The sequence below is a fragment of the Enhydra lutris genome, unplaced genomic scaffold (assembly GCF_002288905.1).
Source record: "Enhydra lutris kenyoni isolate GAN:26980312 unplaced genomic scaffold, ASM228890v2 scaffoldscaffold4, whole genome shotgun sequence".
Lineage (NCBI taxonomy): Eukaryota > Metazoa > Chordata > Mammalia > Carnivora > Mustelidae > Enhydra > Enhydra lutris.
The window spans coordinates 53,094,448-53,111,854 of record NW_019154088.1 but is presented as its reverse complement, the minus strand read 5'-3'; the positions used below and the strand labels follow the sequence as shown (position 1 = coordinate 53,111,854).

Genomic DNA, 17,407 nt, shown 5'->3' with positions numbered 1-17,407 from the left:
TCCTCCTCTCTCTTTCTCTCTGTCTGCCTCTCTGCCTACTTGTGACCTCTGTCAAATAATAAATAAAATCTTTAAAAAAAAGTTATTTATGCTATTATTTAGAATTTATTCTTTATTTTTTAAATTGCAAAAAAAATTTTGAAAGAAATGATGGTTTGGTATTGGGATAAATGTTAACCACCAAGTCCTTCATTGGTGCTGTGCTTTATTATTATAAAAGTGGTGGCTTAGTAACAAATGAAATTGAGGGAAAAATTAAAGGATTTATTTTGATTTTGTTATAACATCAATTTTTGTTACATTGATTTTTTAAAAAATAAAGTGATGTCCATATGGATATATCTTACAGAAACTAAGGAATAATAATTTCTCCACCCTACACTTTTTTTTTTTTTTTTTAAGATTTGAGATTAAGAAATAGAGAGTGCGGGAGAGGGAGTGGAAGGAGAAAGAGACTGTCTCAAGCAGACTCCTCGCTAACTGTGAAGCCTGAGGGTAAGGCTCAATCTTACCACAGAAGTCAGGATCTGAGCCGCCAAGAGTTGGAGGCTTAACCAACTTAGCCACCCAGGCTTCCCTTCACCCCGTACTTTAATTCAAGTGTTTAAATATTCTTTGGACAAGAGCATAGAAATAATAATTTATTTAAAGTAATTTTTATATTACTTTATTCCTTGTCTATAAAATATTTGAAAGGAAATGAGAAAATACAGGTTTATAGTTATTCATACATATTGTCTTTCGCATACTGACGTGTAAATAAAGTCCTTTAGGTTCTCTCATGTTTTTCTGAAATTTCAAAGAAAACACCTCAAATTTTTCATCTTATGTCTTACAGCCAACTATTAATGAACCACCCAATTCAATAGGTCACTGCAAGTCTGAGATAGAAGACATTAAATGTGCAGGAGATTTACCTAAGTGATGCTGTAAAAATCACACTGGTGAATATGGCTGAAGGCGAATCTAATTTTTAAGCTTGTTAAGCAAACAAGAATTCTGAACAAATCCTTTTATTATCTGTGTATGTGTATCTTCAAAAAAGTATTTTTGTACGAATCCGCAGAATACCTAGAGCCTCCAATGAATCCATCGTCTATTCTGATTTGTTAGTTTATGAGACTGGCCAAACAGGATCCCTCTCAGGGAAGGGTGTTCTCTGCAGAGTGAATGATTAGACAAGTTAGTTGTAACCTCTTTTTGCGAATAATTCTAACGAGAACACATGCTCCACGATTTTTTTTTCCTGAAGAGGCTGTAACAAATATTTATAATTTTGGGGGGTGGGGTGTGAGGAGATGCAGAGTTAAATTATGTCAGTAGAAGGAAACACTGTTCATATACTTTACTGCATGCAATACTGTTAAATGAATTGGTAGTCTAAATTTCTGGCTAAGTAATCTTTCTTTTAAAAGCAATGGGAAGAAGAGCCAATCCGACATTATTCCTAGTGTTTATTTATTTATTTATGTTATTTTATTCCTAAAGCATGGAGTTTGAATGAAACTGTCGTTCTGAACCCACAAAATGAGCTGTTCGGTATCATCCATAAGGTGAGATGTACAGATGGGCTAAAAACATAAGTAGCACCAAAATAAGGCAAAATAACAGTCATCTCCTCATAGACTCAGTCTGATTTTTTTTTTTCCGGATGAAACTGACATAATCAAAAACACCATTGTGATTTCAGTTGGCAATCAAAGAGTCCTACTTTTCATTTTCATTTTATTCTTTTGAATAAACATGCTTATCATTATTTTACAAGGCAACTAAGGAGTTAGGGAATTTAATTATCTACATTTAACATGATAAAGTGGCATCTTAAAATGAGCTCCCTAAATTAAAAGATACAGATTCTTCTACCAACATCAATGAAACGACTTCACAAAAAAGAAAGAGGAGAGAAAGTCGAATGAGGTTGCAAATAAAATAAGAAGTCTTCTCATCAGAACTCAAGAATAAATTGCAAAATAGTCTCCACTATTTTCCATTTTAACTTAAGGACAACTTATGATGAATTAGATACAATATAAGAAAAAGTACTTCCCATTCTCAATTTGATTCTCATAAAGCCCCATAGAAAGAGATCAAAAAAGACATTTCTTCAACTGAAATACATACGTTTAGAATCTAACCTGATTTCTAGAAGATAACATCTTATGAGGCTATATGAAAAAATGACTGCATACTTACACCACCATTACTGTGATAATTTTATTTTATTTTATTTTTTTAAGATTTTATTTATTTATTTGACGGACAGAGATCACAAGTAGGCAGAGAGGCAGGCAGAGAGAGAGAGGTGGAAGCAGCCTCCCTGCTGAGCAGAGAACTGGATGCGGGGCTCAATCCCAGGACCCTGGGATCATGACCTGAGCCAAAGGCAGAGGTTTAACCCACTGAGCCACCCAGGCGCCCCGACTGTGATATTTTAATAACACAGCCACTACATTGTAAAAGAGAGTTACATGTTACTACTAACAATCAAAATCAAGTTTTTACACTGTGAAAGAGGTATGCTGAATATAAGGGCTCATCTTAACAGTGTAAATCAATCATACAGATGATTGATAACATCAAATAACCTAAAAGTCACTGAAGTATATTTTATATAAATAAACACTCTTAGGTGACACATAATATGTTTTCCAGTATTTTGCAGTAAATAAATCTTCCTAATTGCTCTTTGCTTGGGTTAACACTGACATCATGTAGTTCCCATTCTAGTAAAGCAGTGGTTACTCAATAGGGAGAGATACACCAAGAGTATGATAGACGGTACGGAAAGGGTGGTCAAGTATTTAAAATCTCACCCAGATGACACAAATAACAAAAATTCTCCACTGAGTTAACGAATATAGGGTGAGGATTAAGATTATCCTAACAAACGTGAAGCTCAGAATTCTATGGTTAATACATAACTGCCTTCTTTTTGGTCCATGAAATCCATGAAACCTAGATAAGATTCCTAGGAAAGGTACTGATTGTGCAGTTTTCTCACTGATGGAATACTCTTCATCTGTTGACACAATGGATAAATCAGGAGGTTACAATTTACACCATTGACACAGGTTTGCTATTGATGATAACGTATATTTTTCTTTCCACTACATGGTATTTGATTTTCATGTGTAGTCACATGTTTGTCTAACCCTCAATCAAAAGGCAAATAACAGAAACCTGAAATTCTCTCAGAACACACATTTGATGTGCCTCATAAAATTCATGGATGTGTTTGTCTTCAGTGTTCCTTCCTTGCATGCGAAGGACCCAACATGGAGGGTACACCACCCTCCTTCTATGCTACAAACTCCTGCTGGAAGGCTGTAGGATCAAGTAGGCAGGCCACAATGCAGCCTCCAGGACTGATCATTAAATAAATGACTATTAGTGTCAACTCACACTGATGACTAAAAGAAAAGTAATGGATTAGAGGGGAGAAGTAAGATAAAGCAGGACACAATGAACAGCAAATCTACCACCCCCATCCTCCTGAGTGCTTATCTTTCTGGTCTTGTTTATGAAAATATATAAATGTTACCTTCTGGCTCAATCACATAATCAACACCTATATATTCATCTCTTCTGTGTCCTTGGAAAAAGGTCAAACTGGGAAGCTAGCTACTGCTGAGCCTCTCTTTCCATGGTAGTTCACACAACCTAGTAGCAGCAAAAACACAACGAGCATCTAATATGTTCCAGGCATTCTGTGGGCAAATTATAGCCAGTAGCCATGTAATAAACAGTAGAACCTAAACTTTCCTGTTCATTTTAAAGCTTGGACCTAATTAACATAAGTCAATCATTTAGGGCATGGTATATTAAAATAACATCATGGAAGCCACCACCAGTGCACCTAAAAAGATATACTTACTTCTACCTTTAATAAACTTGCAAATAATCCCTTTTCCCACGTTTTATGAAAATTTACTTTCACTCCAGATAAAATCCTCCCAAGGTTTGTTCTATTTCATGAGATTCAATTCAGGTTCTGGCCTAAATTTTCAGCTACATAAATACCAACTACCAGTACACTAAAAGAACAAAGTATTATTCCTGATTTTAAACCACTAAATAAAATTGGAGAAAAAACTGTAGAGTTACACACACACACACAAAACAACCCCCCCCACACACAAAAAAACCCCACAACTGACGGGGAGGGAGTAAGATTATGAATAGCATCTGAAAATAAGATATAATCACACAATTCCCATTAAAATTCAGATTTATGCACTAACCAATAAATCATAAAGGTTTAGAACAATACCTTTTATTATCTCATCAACTTCTACCTGATTATCTAAAAGAAAAAACGCTGGGCTTTTTTCACCATCATACACTTTACTTTTTTACTAAGTTCTCATGGTATGCCAAATAACTCGTATAAGGAGAGGGAATTCTTCTGAAAGCACAGGCTGCTTTAAAATAACTCCCAAATTACAAACTTTCATATCTTGTTCGAAATGTTTAAAAACACAAAAGAGGGGCGCCTGGGTGGCTCAGTGGGTTAAAGCCTCTGCCTTCGGCTCAGGTCATGATCTCAGAGTCCTGGGATCGAGCCCCACATCGGGCTCTCTGCTCAGCAGGGAGCCTGCTTCCTCCTCTCTCTCTGCCTGCCTCTCTGCCTACCTGTAATCTCTGTTTGTCAAATAAATAAATAAAATCTTAAAAAAATAAAAAATAAAAAAAAATAAAAAAAATAAAAAAAAATAAAAACACAAAAGACCTCAAATAACCTTGTTTCTCAAGCTGATAGTGTTACTCTGTGTTCAGCAGCTAACCTGAATGGTTAAAAAGTATATCCCAGGATATTCTTCACAGAGGCCCTGGCCCTGGCTTGTCATCACACTAAGTCCCTTTTCACTCAAAACTTAGAAGGTGCTGCATACTTTTTAAAAACACTAAAATACTAAATGTAGGTGCGGTAAACTTAAAAGATCCAAATAACTAAAATCAGCAGAATGAGGGTATGGAACAGTTTGCATCAGCAACACTACCCAACTCGATAAACAGAGACTTAATGTTAAGTAGTCTTATCAAGCAAAGTTATGAAGCAGATCCTGGTACATCAGTTCCTTAAGACCGCTTTCTGTTTTTATGGCTCTGCAAGGCAGCCCATCTAGGTGAGTTACGATCTAGAATTTTATTTGTAATTTTAAGAAATATCATAGCCGTAATGACTGATGCCTAGTTCCGGTGGCAAAATCTCGGCAGGAAACAGATTTAGCCATTTGAATGTTTTATAAGTTTTTGTAATTGAGGAAACTTTTCATAATCTGACATTTGTTAAAACCACTTATTAGAAATTATGCAGCACAGTAGCTGTGGAAATATGAGCTAGCTTCACAATTATAAAGTCAGCCTATGTAGCCCTTTCCTATTGTATATAGTGGCATAAACCCCACAGCGGCCTATCAGCTAACTGGCAGGCAGGGGGCTGCTCTATTCAAAGTGAGAGATACAAGCTGCAGGGCAAAAACCTGGCAGCTCCCATCTGACCCCACAATCCCCTACTGGTGACAGCTCCAAGCTCCATGGCAAATTAGGCCTTCTCATATTACAATTGGAGAAGACAGATTCCATTAGCAGTATCTGAAATTGAGTGGAGAGCTGCACTGTTATCAGACTTGACTCATAAGCACTGCTATTAATCAGAGCTATGATAGCATTTATATATTTCAAGCTATCTGCTGCCGCTGTGATAGTCTGCTACAAAGGGTTGATGGGACTTAGGAAAGTGAACAATAGAGCTTTCTGGGAAAAGCAGAGTAAATCAAGAAAGTCTATGACTTCCGCACATTCTGAAGGGATTGTGGTTTACATAAATTTTCTCCCAATTGGAGACTGAGCTCTTCCTCATCTTACACATGGGATTTAGTTGTCACTCAATGGTAACAGCTGTGAAAAGGTGAAGCGGCCCACCGCTCAGAATATTGCCTTCGCTTTTAAAGCAATTAACCCATGAACAGGAGGATACCTGGTGATATCAAAGGGATTAGGCCAGGCAGTGCATTATTAACATTTCCTTGAACTAATTCTAACTCTGACTAGCTGTCAGAAAAGACTCTACAGTCTTAAAAAAGAGTTTTTGCCCTGCTTTTCTCCCCCCTTCAGAATGAAGTGCTGCTATTTGAGCCTAATATGTCCCTCTACTTAGAAGAAAATGCAAATGAACCAAGCTCTTAATATGCTTAACCAGTCTGAGTCAATGCAATTTTAAGACAAGTTTGAGAGAAATATGTGATCAATTAACCAGGGATCAAGACAGATATTCCCCTGAATGGAAATTAATGCTCCAGTACTTTCCATTCTTCTTCAACTACAAAAACTTGGTGACTATTTGTTACTTATGCATAGTTACCTCTGAAATTAGGAAGAGCTTGACATTATTCTCTATGGCAATAATCTAAAATACTCTTTGAGCTGGAAAATCCAAATGTCCTTTAAGCAGGAGATTCTACATTCTCTAAGGTATGGCATTTTAATTTCCTATTCTTTATTGAATGGAATCTTAGCTGGAGCTCTAAGAATCGCAGACACAGCACTCAGAATCAAATATTCCTCTTCCGAAAGTTTAATCGAATTAATTTTTGGCAGCAGCATAATGTTTAGAATTATGTAACTTATAAAAAATAAAGTAAACCCCATACTTACCCCATAGGTAAAATACTGGCACAAAATGATCTGCCAGAAGGTATTTAAATATCACTGCAATTGGTTGTCTGTTCTTTGTAGTGAGCAGGCATAGTTTCAATATACCTTCAATTATCATTAACATTCATATATTCTAGGTAACCTGGTGGACATTAAGAGATCTGATTTCTTCCTGTACAATGTTAACGGTGTTAGAAAGTTTTTTAATGCAAGTTTCTTAGAACAGTACCTTCTAGAAAAAAATACCTGAAAAACTGTTTATTCAATGGTTAGTAACTTTGTCTTAATTTAAGTAAACGCTGAATTTTGGTTATAAAAACTAAAATAGTTCTACTTTCGATTCACAACAAACATTTGTTAATGAATTCTTCCATACTTCCATTTGGCCCATAATAGTTTGGAAAGGATACGCTGATTCTCAAGCCTACTGAGAATAGATTCCCTGCCCTTGACCTACCAAAATAAATGATACAAGATATGCCCTCATCTGAGATCAGAAGCAATTTAAATCCTCCCTGAGGTAAAGAATTTTTATACAATGCTATCAACATACTCCATTCTCTTTTAGTGATACCAGAGCATAAGAAATGGAAGCACGTTGATGTTTCGAGACAGTAATTTCAGTGTTCCTCCATTATTAAGTATATAGAACTTAGTCTGAGGTTGCTTAGAAAATAAGTTTGAAATTCAAATACTAAGCAATGCTAAATCACATTCATATCCGTGACTTATCTGACCTGTAACTTTTAAAATTTCGTATTATTAAGATTTGTGAATTTCAAAATGACACTTAAAGTATTGTACCATCAAACTTAAAAAATCATTTACTTCAATGGCCTTAAAAGAGAAAAATCCCAGTTCCTACAAACCCCTGTGGTTAGGTAGTCTTAAAAACACAGATGTACACGTTAATAAAATGAGTACTATTTCATATAAATGAAATGTATTAAACTCCCTTCACATTGTGAATGCTGAAAAATACCCCTGAAGGAGACAATATATAAATTAACGCCATAATCTGACTATTTTTAATTCAATAAAGTATAGCGACGCATACAGCTTTCAAAGTGCTGTTTTAATCCTATGCTTTCCTACATTAGGGCGAAGCAAATATATACGAGTTCTTGTCAACCATTAGGAAAGACTGACAAAAAACGCAGTGTTAATGACATCTTATGGCTCTTAAAAGCAAGAGAAAGATGCAAGGAAGGCAAAAATTACATAGTAATTGGAAGCAACGAATAAATTGCTTTCAATCTAAGTCATGTTTACTGAAAAAAATGGAGCTTTTTACATCAACACATTTAAACAGAAATTTGCTTTTAAAATACAATCTTTGTTTAAAGGGTACAGAAGGTCTTTATGTCCACCCCAAGAGCTAAATATAGTGAATGCCATGGGAACAATTACCTGAAAAAAACCTAAACCTGTTAAAAGAATTAATTTACTGCGCACCAGTCAGCGCTAATCCTACGTGTACAGTAATGTTCTCTGAAGTGATGGGGGAGAGAAAGAATCAAACTGTTTCCTGGATCAAAACCCTTCAATATTCCACAACAAAATGGAATGATGATTTGGCCTGTCAATGAATAAAGTAGTAAAATGTCTCCTCAACAAACTCTAATAAAGGAGGCAACCTGTAAAGGAATACATTTACTATACGCTGGGCTGGAAAAAAGCTGTCACTGTAATGGCTGCACAGGTACTGTGTCCTGCTGTTGGGTTTATATTCACAGAAGAAAGGTTTTAAAGGTTAAGTTCAGGTCATACAACAAATGAAATTGTAACAAGCCAGCTGACATTGTATAATGTCTTCTTCCACTCAATCAATAGGCTACTGTTAGTCCTATTACCATAGAGATGGCTTGCTCTTTCCTGAAGGGTGTCTATTGTTTGACAAAACAGATTTGCCACTTGAACTGGGTTGTTCCCAGAGGACATGTACCTTGTCAATTATTTGTACTCAAAATAATGAAGTATTTTCATATTAAAATGTATGTAAGAGATAATATTGTGAGATCCCTTTTCTGAAAGAAAGCAACTTTCCCAACTTTCCCAAGCACAATATTACTCAAACATTCTTAAACCACTCATATATCCAGTTTAGTCATATTAAGGGTTTTTGATTTAAAGCCTATGCCAGCAAATATACAAATTTACCATTAAGACTGTATTTAAAAAAAGGGGGTCACAGGTTAAGTGTGCTAATCTAAAACCCATTACAATCATGGAGGATAATAAAAGCTATTTTAAAATGTAGACAACTCAAAGGAAAATTATTGTCCAAAGCTATTTGGATTCTGTAAAATCATGATTTTTATGTATGATTTTTATAGTGGTTTTCATGTAGAATGGTATCACCAATTAATATATTGAAAAACATGGAAAAGTTTTCTCAGAAAACAAATTATTTGCATAAGAGCTTTTGATAGCCCTAAGGCATTTAAATGTTATAGAAATGATCTTCTAAAATACAGATAAAAATAACAAATAAAAAATAAATTACAGATGAACTACCAAGATAAATACAAGTACTAATTTTCTTTAAATGCCTTTGTCTTAAATATCTTGTGAAGATTATCAATTCACACATTCAATACAAGACAAGTAGTTCTACATTTCAACCTATATATTTAAAATTTTTAAAGATCAGTTTTTCTCTCCATAGAAATAACAACAGATTATTAATTATAGGATTCAGGAAAAACAATTCTAAAGATTATTCTAATTACTTAGAAAAAGAAAGTATTCATAATACTAATCAATCCAAGCAGAGATACTATTTTCATCATTTCATACTGAAAGATTGGCTATCACTGAAAACCTGTAAGACTGAAATAAGATGAATTAAATAATATAGATACAAATGTAGTAAATGATCAACAATTACAATATTTGAATCTGAAAGCTTTCCACAAATAAATTTAAAAGTAAGCTTTAGGGTTAAAATTATGTTAACTTTTACCCTTTTATAAATAATTAAAAAGGAAATTTAGAAAGAATTTGGTCAAAGGGCAATTTTATGACTAACGCAAATAAAAACATTAGTCTCCAAAAATGGCATTTGAAATTGTCTATTCAAATTATATTATATTTGCATACAAAAAATTGTTTTAATTTGGTTCTCCCTTTGCAGAAAGCATAACTTGTATTTTTTACTGTACTCTCCTTAGGCATAGGTTAGACTGGTTAAGAATGAAGGAGACAGGAGCAGCAAAGACAAAGAAGTTTACCAACGTCCTAAACTAATGACCCATTTTTGTAAAAGCAAGGTAGCCTTCCAAACTAAGAAAATCTTCCATCAATGAAGTAAGTGGGGTCTAATTTGCATACTTTCCCTACAGCTATAAGGCAACAAACTGAAACCTTACCAAAACCATATCCCAAACTGATTTCCTTAGTTAACAGCCTCATTTCAAAGAGTATACAGATGCATATATTTAGAATACAATATAATTAGGCATTAACTCTGGACCTGGTAAGCAGCTGCCCATCAGCAACACTGTGAGTAATTAAATGATATTTACCATTTCCCAAAATGGGAAGGAACTTCATATTGTTGAAATAAACTGGCCCATCTGCCTCTTCATAAAATGACAAACCCTTTTAGTTCTGCCTAACTCTAGAACTGTGATAATGAACTGGTGACACCTTGACCCCATTGCAGGAAGCACATCCAACTGTGTAATCATCTGAGGGGTCAAGTACGTATGAAATTACTGGAAATTAAGAAAGTGAATTCACAGCAGTGATTAGGAAAAAACCATTCAAGCAATGAAAGAGTCTTGTTTTTGGGGTTTCATTTAATGTATGTACCTAGGCCATCAGAACGCTCCGTCTCCAATTAGCCAAGATTAATATTAACTCATCAACTACTTTACCTGAAAACGGTGAAAAAAAGTAATGACGCAGCTACTGCTCCAAAAAAGCCACACAGGAGATTGACACGGTAGGCAACTGAACCAAAAGGAAAGAGTATGATTGCCAGTTTAGCCACCAGCGTGAACAAAGGATAGCCAGGAGGATGGGCAACCTATGGAAAAATCAGCGAGTTAGAAGGTTTTCACTTCCGCAAGAGTCACACTGACTTTAATTGCAAAGTAGCCCTTTGCTCCGGCAAGTATAAAGACTAAGAGGCGAGGACGACATGTTTGAACAGTGGTTTTCTATTGTAATCCTTTTGTACCAATACAAATAAATATTTTCTTTAGCGGATTTGGCAACGTCTATCACATGGTGTGTCACCTAGAGAAAGGGTGACATATTTCATTGTCAGTTCTTAAGCAGTTTGTTCTCTGGGTTCACAGTACATTAGGGTCATTTAAAAGGCTATTGAAAAAAAGCAGGTTCTGAAATTTCGTATTGGTTAGAAAGTTGAAAGACCACACCGCTATCGGATTACCACCATGCTGACAGTCCTAAGGTCTTGCCTAAAGGGATCATGAACCATAATAAAGTTTATTAAATAATAAACTTATTAAAACTGTTAACCCGATTTATTTTATTCTCCATAGCTTATACAAAATTTGGGGTGATAATAAGCTAGCTACTGTACATATAGTAAAGGCTTTGCTTTATAATTTAGTTTAATTGGATTTAAAACTTAAAGTAAATTGTCACGTACTGTACTTATAAGTTACTAAAAACTGGGGTTTGAAAATAAATTAATCTACTTTACTCCATGCTTAATTAAACTTTCTTAATTCCTAAAACTGTTAATGAGAGCATTGATTAAACAATAAAACTAATACTTACTCCAAGCTCATGTGCGGCTGTGATCAGTTCCCCTGTGAAAAAATAATGTAAAACCAATAATTACTATTAGAAAATGACACTCCTCCAAAGTTTTCAAAATCCAAATGCTTGCACTGGGGTTTTGCATTAATTTGACTGGATAAAACTGTAAATCTGTAGAGATTTAACAGCATGAAATAGTCTAAGGATATTTTCTCCCTTAGGTCTTACTGAACAAATGATCTTTGTATCAGTCTTTAATAACTGGTCAGTGGAAACATAGGTGAATTCTGGTTCTTAAAAAGTGCTTATTTTCCTTCCTAAAAGTTGTGCATACTTGCAAAAACATAGAAACTTCTCATAGAATGTTAGTGTAATATGCTGTAATGGTCCTCAAGAATCTAGTATAAAAATGTCTACAAAGATGCAACTTTATGATAATGTAAAATGTGCAGACCTCTGAGGCGTGGACACTCCGTAACATGTACCATTCTGCCCTAAACTGGCATTTGAATACCTTCTCTACATTGATTATGTCGGGTATCTTTAAATAATTGCCAAGCACTTATTAGCTCCAAGTTATTTTGGTAAGCTGACTACCATATATTTTTGCAAACCACTAAATCATTATATTATTTACATAGTCCTTGTAATTCCTCACCATCCGTGATTATTTCTAAAATTACGATGCAGTAATTCAATGTCTACTTGTTAATATTTTAAGCATCCAGAGCACAAGGACTATTTATGACTCATTCCTGTACACTGCAGTATAGGACAATGTAAGAAATCAGTGTTGATGGGCTTATGAGAGTTACTAGTATTTATTAGTTAATGTATTAATGTCCATTTTCTACCCTTCAATGGGTATCAGTGCTCTTCGAAAATTTCTAGGTCCCAGCCACGATGTAGATCTTTACCCTCTGGCCTGGATGACAGCAAGAGCTTTGGCCAGTTTTCTATTTCATCTTCCTACTGAAATCACCTCTTGCCATGCCATCTCCCCGAAATAGGTTGGATTGTCATCACTAATCCAAAATTTCTCAATGGCTGCTCTCTGCTTCCTAAATGAAGTTCACATTCCTCAGCCCTCTAAAGGCTCCAAGGTCCCTTTTTAAGGCATAGATCAGTGAAACCTATGTTTGCTTCAGTCAAATCTGATTACCCACTGTTCCTCTGGAATGGTTCTTTTGCACCTCTTATCACTCATTTTCTCACCCAGTATTCTCTCCTAAATCTTTCAAAGCCTAGTTCGATTGCCACCTTCTCAGTGACACCTTTCCTTATACACACCCCTCCCCAGCCTCCCCCACTAGAATTAATCACTTCTTCCTCCTCCATAGAACCTGCTCTAACTTCTCTATTTAGCACTCATTTAGATTGCTTTATATTCTAGTTAGTTGTTTTCATTTCTGTCTCTTCTAAGTTGAAAATATTATCCTATCCATTTCAGGGGCCTGTCGAAGACACCACCACCTCTTCCTCCTCTGGTCCCACAAAGAAACTAATTCAAGTCCTGCATACAGAGGTTGACAGTTAAGACAAATCATATTGTCATCCTTGCTACTCAGACACCCCTATCTTAGGGTGAATGACTGCTTGTGTCATGGAAGCCCCATAAGGGCACCCAAAGACAGATACTACTTATCTAAGTCAGTTAGATAACTCAAGGATACCCTCAAGTTTTCTGGACATATTCAAGAGCATTTTGGAAACCAAAGGCACTTTCGGTATCTTAATAGACTTCTTTAAAGAAATAGTTTATGGTCTAAAAATATTTAAACTAACTTCCCTTTGTAACTACTGTCAGACATTTTATCCAGAATGGATTAGCTTGTCTTCAGTCCCAAACTGCTTTAATCAGCTTTTTGGTATTTCTGTTGGTATGATGAAACACAGTTAAGTTCAAACTTTCAAAGTCAAGGTTTATTCTCCACCATGTAAAATGTATTTAGAATTGCACTTAACATTAAGAAAAATACCCTACTTTCTCTAACTTCTTACCATTAAAAAATCGTAATGCTGTTACTCTTTACCGAATTTCTGTAGTTATAAAAATCAGGAATGTGACAAACTTCCATCACCTCGGTGCCCTGAGGAAGGGCACTCCTCTTATCAAATGTTAAAACTAAAATCTAAATAGGGAAGATAGCTACAGTTCAACGTCTATAAATATATCCTTGAAAAAAGCTAAAGGGAAAACATTATTCTTAAAATTGAGTATAATAAAGAGAAAAGAGAATGTGACTAGGAGGGGAAAACGAGCCTCCTGGATATGGTTACTCCCACCTCTTAACCTACGGCTTCCTCAAAGTTAAGTCCTATTACAACCTGCACCAGAATTACCTGGATTCTTTTTAAAAATGAAGATTCCTTGACCAAACCTACCTATATTAAGACCCTCTGGCACTGAAGGTCAAGTTTCCCAGGCAATTCTGAGGTACATTCAAGTTTGAGAATTACAGTTTTTCTGTCTGAGATGCAAATGGGTGGCAAGCTCAGAATTGTTAGCAGATGCTTAACCTTTACAAAAACCAGCTCCCTCTGTGTTGAACTTTTTCTAATATTAATTACGTAACTATATTCTCATCTATCAAGTCTGTTAGACAGTATCCTTAAAATATATAAACACATAAATAGGCTACTTTATTTTTCCCAAGTATAACAAATGATGTAGAGGCGAGATTCCTATACTCTCCTCCAAAGGATCATGAGTGTTCCCACCCATAAACCAACTGTGCATCAAACAATGTAAAAAATAATTTTGGCAAGGCTACCCAATGTGATAGATTTATGGAGCATAATTTAAGACTCATCAAGAAGAAAAATACATACTTTATATTGGTTTTGAGATGCGTTCTGTTTATTGATCAAAAAAAAAACCACAACATTCAAGGAGGACAGTACCTTCAACATATAAACAAGATTATCAAAGATATCATTATACAAATTTTACTGGCAATACTTGAAAAAGTTTATCATTCCCAACAAACACCAAAATATTAGATGTAACCACTATTTAGCATCACACTAAACAAATCAGAATACCTAAAGAGTCTGATACCTTAATGTAAATAAGTAACTTTATTCTACTGGGAAAAAATAACAGTATTAATAAAGACACCAATCACAGATTTTAAATAACACTATATATGGGATGACAGATTTAACAAAGAACTTAGAGCAGAGGTTAAGAGAGTGTATGTTCTAAAGTCAATCTACCTGAGTTCTTTCCTCGACTGCCCCTGCTTTCTAGCTGTGTGATTCTGGACACAGCTTAGCCTCAGTTTTGGATGGAAGATACTGATAGTACCTACCTCACAGGGGGTTAAGAACTGGATTAAAACAATACATGTAAAGCACCTGGAAGAGTGCCTGGCCTATAGTAAGTGCTCAGTAAGTGTTAATTATTTTTATTCATCTCACCCAAAACTTCAGGCTGAAAGAACCATGGTAAGCAACTGTCAATGTTTTCTTCCTTCCTTCCTCTCTTTTTCTTTCTTTCTCTCAAGGTACAGAACTACTCAATCTTTAAGTAATGCTCTCCATTGTCAAAACTCTCGAAACTATAGGTATTTCTATTATTTAATGTAAGCCTTGGAAACATAGTAACTCCATTTCCAACTATACTAATGAAACACATTTCCTATTTGTTCAGTAGGATTTGAAAGAAAGAATAAAGGCAATGATTTATAAAAGGAACATCAAGAAGCCTCAGTTAGAAGTTAGCCCGGGAAGATGGCCCCCCCCAGTGACCCCCAACTCCTGGTGTTCTCGCTATATAATCCTCTCCCCCGTGAGCGTGGGCTGGATTTACAGACGAACTGCCAAGAATAAAACGGGGCAGTGGTTTATCAATCACTTCCACGACTCGGTTCGGGAAATGACAGACGTGGGAGATGAAGGTGCCATCTCTTTCTCTTCACAACAGTCGGCTTCCCAAGGGACCCACGTGGCAAAGAACGGGATTGAGGTGAGAAGCTTGAATCCTCCCCCAAGATGAGCCCTGGGAAGACCGCAGCTCCCGCCCACCCATGACAACAACCCCGTCCTGAGGAAGGGCACCCAGCTAACCTGCGCCGAGATTCCTGATGCACAGGAAAGGTGACATAACAAACATCTGCTGTTTTAAGCCACTAACTTTGGGGCCATCTTGTTACGAAGCAAGACATAACTAGTACACTCCATTCTTTCAATCTATAGATCCCCCAGCACTACTGGCATTATCGGATGGGCACTTAACCTGCCAGCAAGACAAAACCAAAAACGAACCCCGGCTCTTGTTCCTCAGCCCAAACGTGTAACAATACTGTAACAAATAGGGAACAATTGCTGATGTGCTCTCAGTGGTCCGCACTTTTCTTTTTAACAGAAGCAGCTTGCTTTAAGCCACAACTGGCTTCCACTCTTTTAAGCGTTCTCCCTCAAATACTCGGCGTGGCCGGCTCCTTTTCAACATGCAGGTTTCCACTAAAATACCGCGTTCGGAGGCCTTTCCCGACTGGCGGTTCCGGAGGAGGCACTCTGCCCCACGCCCCCGTCTATCCCACCTTCCCTCCGACAGTGCGTCGCTGTTTGGTCAGTAGTGTGTGTACAGTCTCTAGCCGCCCTAGAACACTCCCCGCGATACTCGGTCCCCACCACTGTGACCCCTTTTGTCTGGAACGCAATGAGGACTCAGTAAGTAACATCGGTGGGCTAAAAGGGAATGGAAAGCAAAAACTCGGGTCCCGAAAAATGACCTGGCCAGGTGCAGAGGTCGCTAAGTCCCACCAGGCGAAACCAGCCAGTCCCTTCTTCAAAGTCGGAGAACTATAGACACCAGTTACGGGAATGGAAAACAGAAGGTGGTCCTGGCACGCAGAGCCCGGCACGGAGCACGGGCGGGTGGAGCGGGGGGAGCGAGCTGACCCACCAGGGAGAGGGGCGGGAGGGCGGCCCTGAGATACTTTACCCGAGTCTCCCCCCGGCACCGAGGGGGGCAGCGTGAGGGTGAACACGGCGGCCACGGCGGCGAACACGGCCACGCCGCCGCGGAGGCCCCCAGAGCGCCGCGGCCCCACCCGGGCTGCCCGCCTCCGGGCCCGGCCCCTGACGTCGCCATGGAGACCCATGGGCCCGTGAGGCCCGGGGAAGGAGGCCGCGGCGGGCCCAATGACTCGGCCAGCCCCGAGCTTCCCCAGCGACAGGCGAGCGCACCCCGCGCAGCGGCTTCCGGGTCGGGCGTCCGCTCTCTCCCCGGACAGCACCTTCCTCCGCCGGGCGCGGGGAGAGGGCACGGCCCGCCTGGCACGAGCCGGCCGGGGGTTCCCGAGTAGCGCGCCACGCGGTGGGACCCACGGGGTTCTAATGTGTTTTACAGTCGCCCACCACGAGCAAGAGCCTTCTTTTAAGATAGGAAGCCCTGGCCCGGGGCTGCCGATGTACGCCCCCCCCCACCTCACACTGACTTGGTCGGGCCTGCTAGAGAAAGAGCGGGGTCGCAAACCGGGGTGCGCCGGGCCCGCTTCTGCCCCCTCTGGTGTGGGGTGGAACTACACGAGGGGGGCTGCGGTCCAGAGCCCGAGCCCGCATCGCGCCAGCGCCGCGCAAAGCGGGCGCACGGTGGGAGCGAAGCAGGCCGGTACGTCGCACCCATCGCCTGTTCACTACTATTCATGACGATCCCGTGTGCGAATTATTAAGTCGCAGAGTTGCTTCCAGAGAGATGAAAGTACGCTCGTTGGTCTATTTTTTTCCTTATGCCACGAGGAAAACTCAACCGATGAGTTGAGAAACTTGAGTGTCTGGGTCAATGCTAGTAATTTATATCCTGCTCAAGTTGTCTCCTGCTCTAATGAACAGGGCTGTTGCAGTAGAGCCTTGACACAGCATGACAAGTGAAACGGAGACACTGTACTCTGTACAGAGCTACGAGGCGAGAAAGAACGGGGACTGTCGGACAACCACACAGCACGGCTCTTAGTAAGATTTTTAAGCTTACGTTTTCCATTATTATAGTAATTATTCTGAAGTG

General features: G+C 38.2%; 1 protein-coding gene across 2 annotated transcripts in view; it reads right to left on the bottom strand.

Annotated features, from left to right (window-relative positions):
- Positions 1–16,603, bottom strand: part of LOC111160055 (transmembrane protein 260) — a 67,037-nt gene extending 50,434 nt beyond the window's left edge. For both annotated transcript variants that reach the window (XM_022522863.1, XM_022522872.1), the window contains exons 1-3: positions 16,346–16,603; positions 11,413–11,444; positions 10,539–10,690 (exon numbers count right to left, since the gene is read on the bottom strand). In XM_022522863.1, the coding sequence (XP_022378571.1) occupies positions 10,539–10,690; positions 11,413–11,444; positions 16,346–16,505 (344 nt within the window). In that variant the 5' untranslated portion in view covers positions 16,506–16,603. The remainder of the gene's footprint in view (positions 1–10,538; positions 10,691–11,412; positions 11,445–16,345) is intronic.
- Positions 16,604–17,407: the final 804 nt, after the last annotated feature.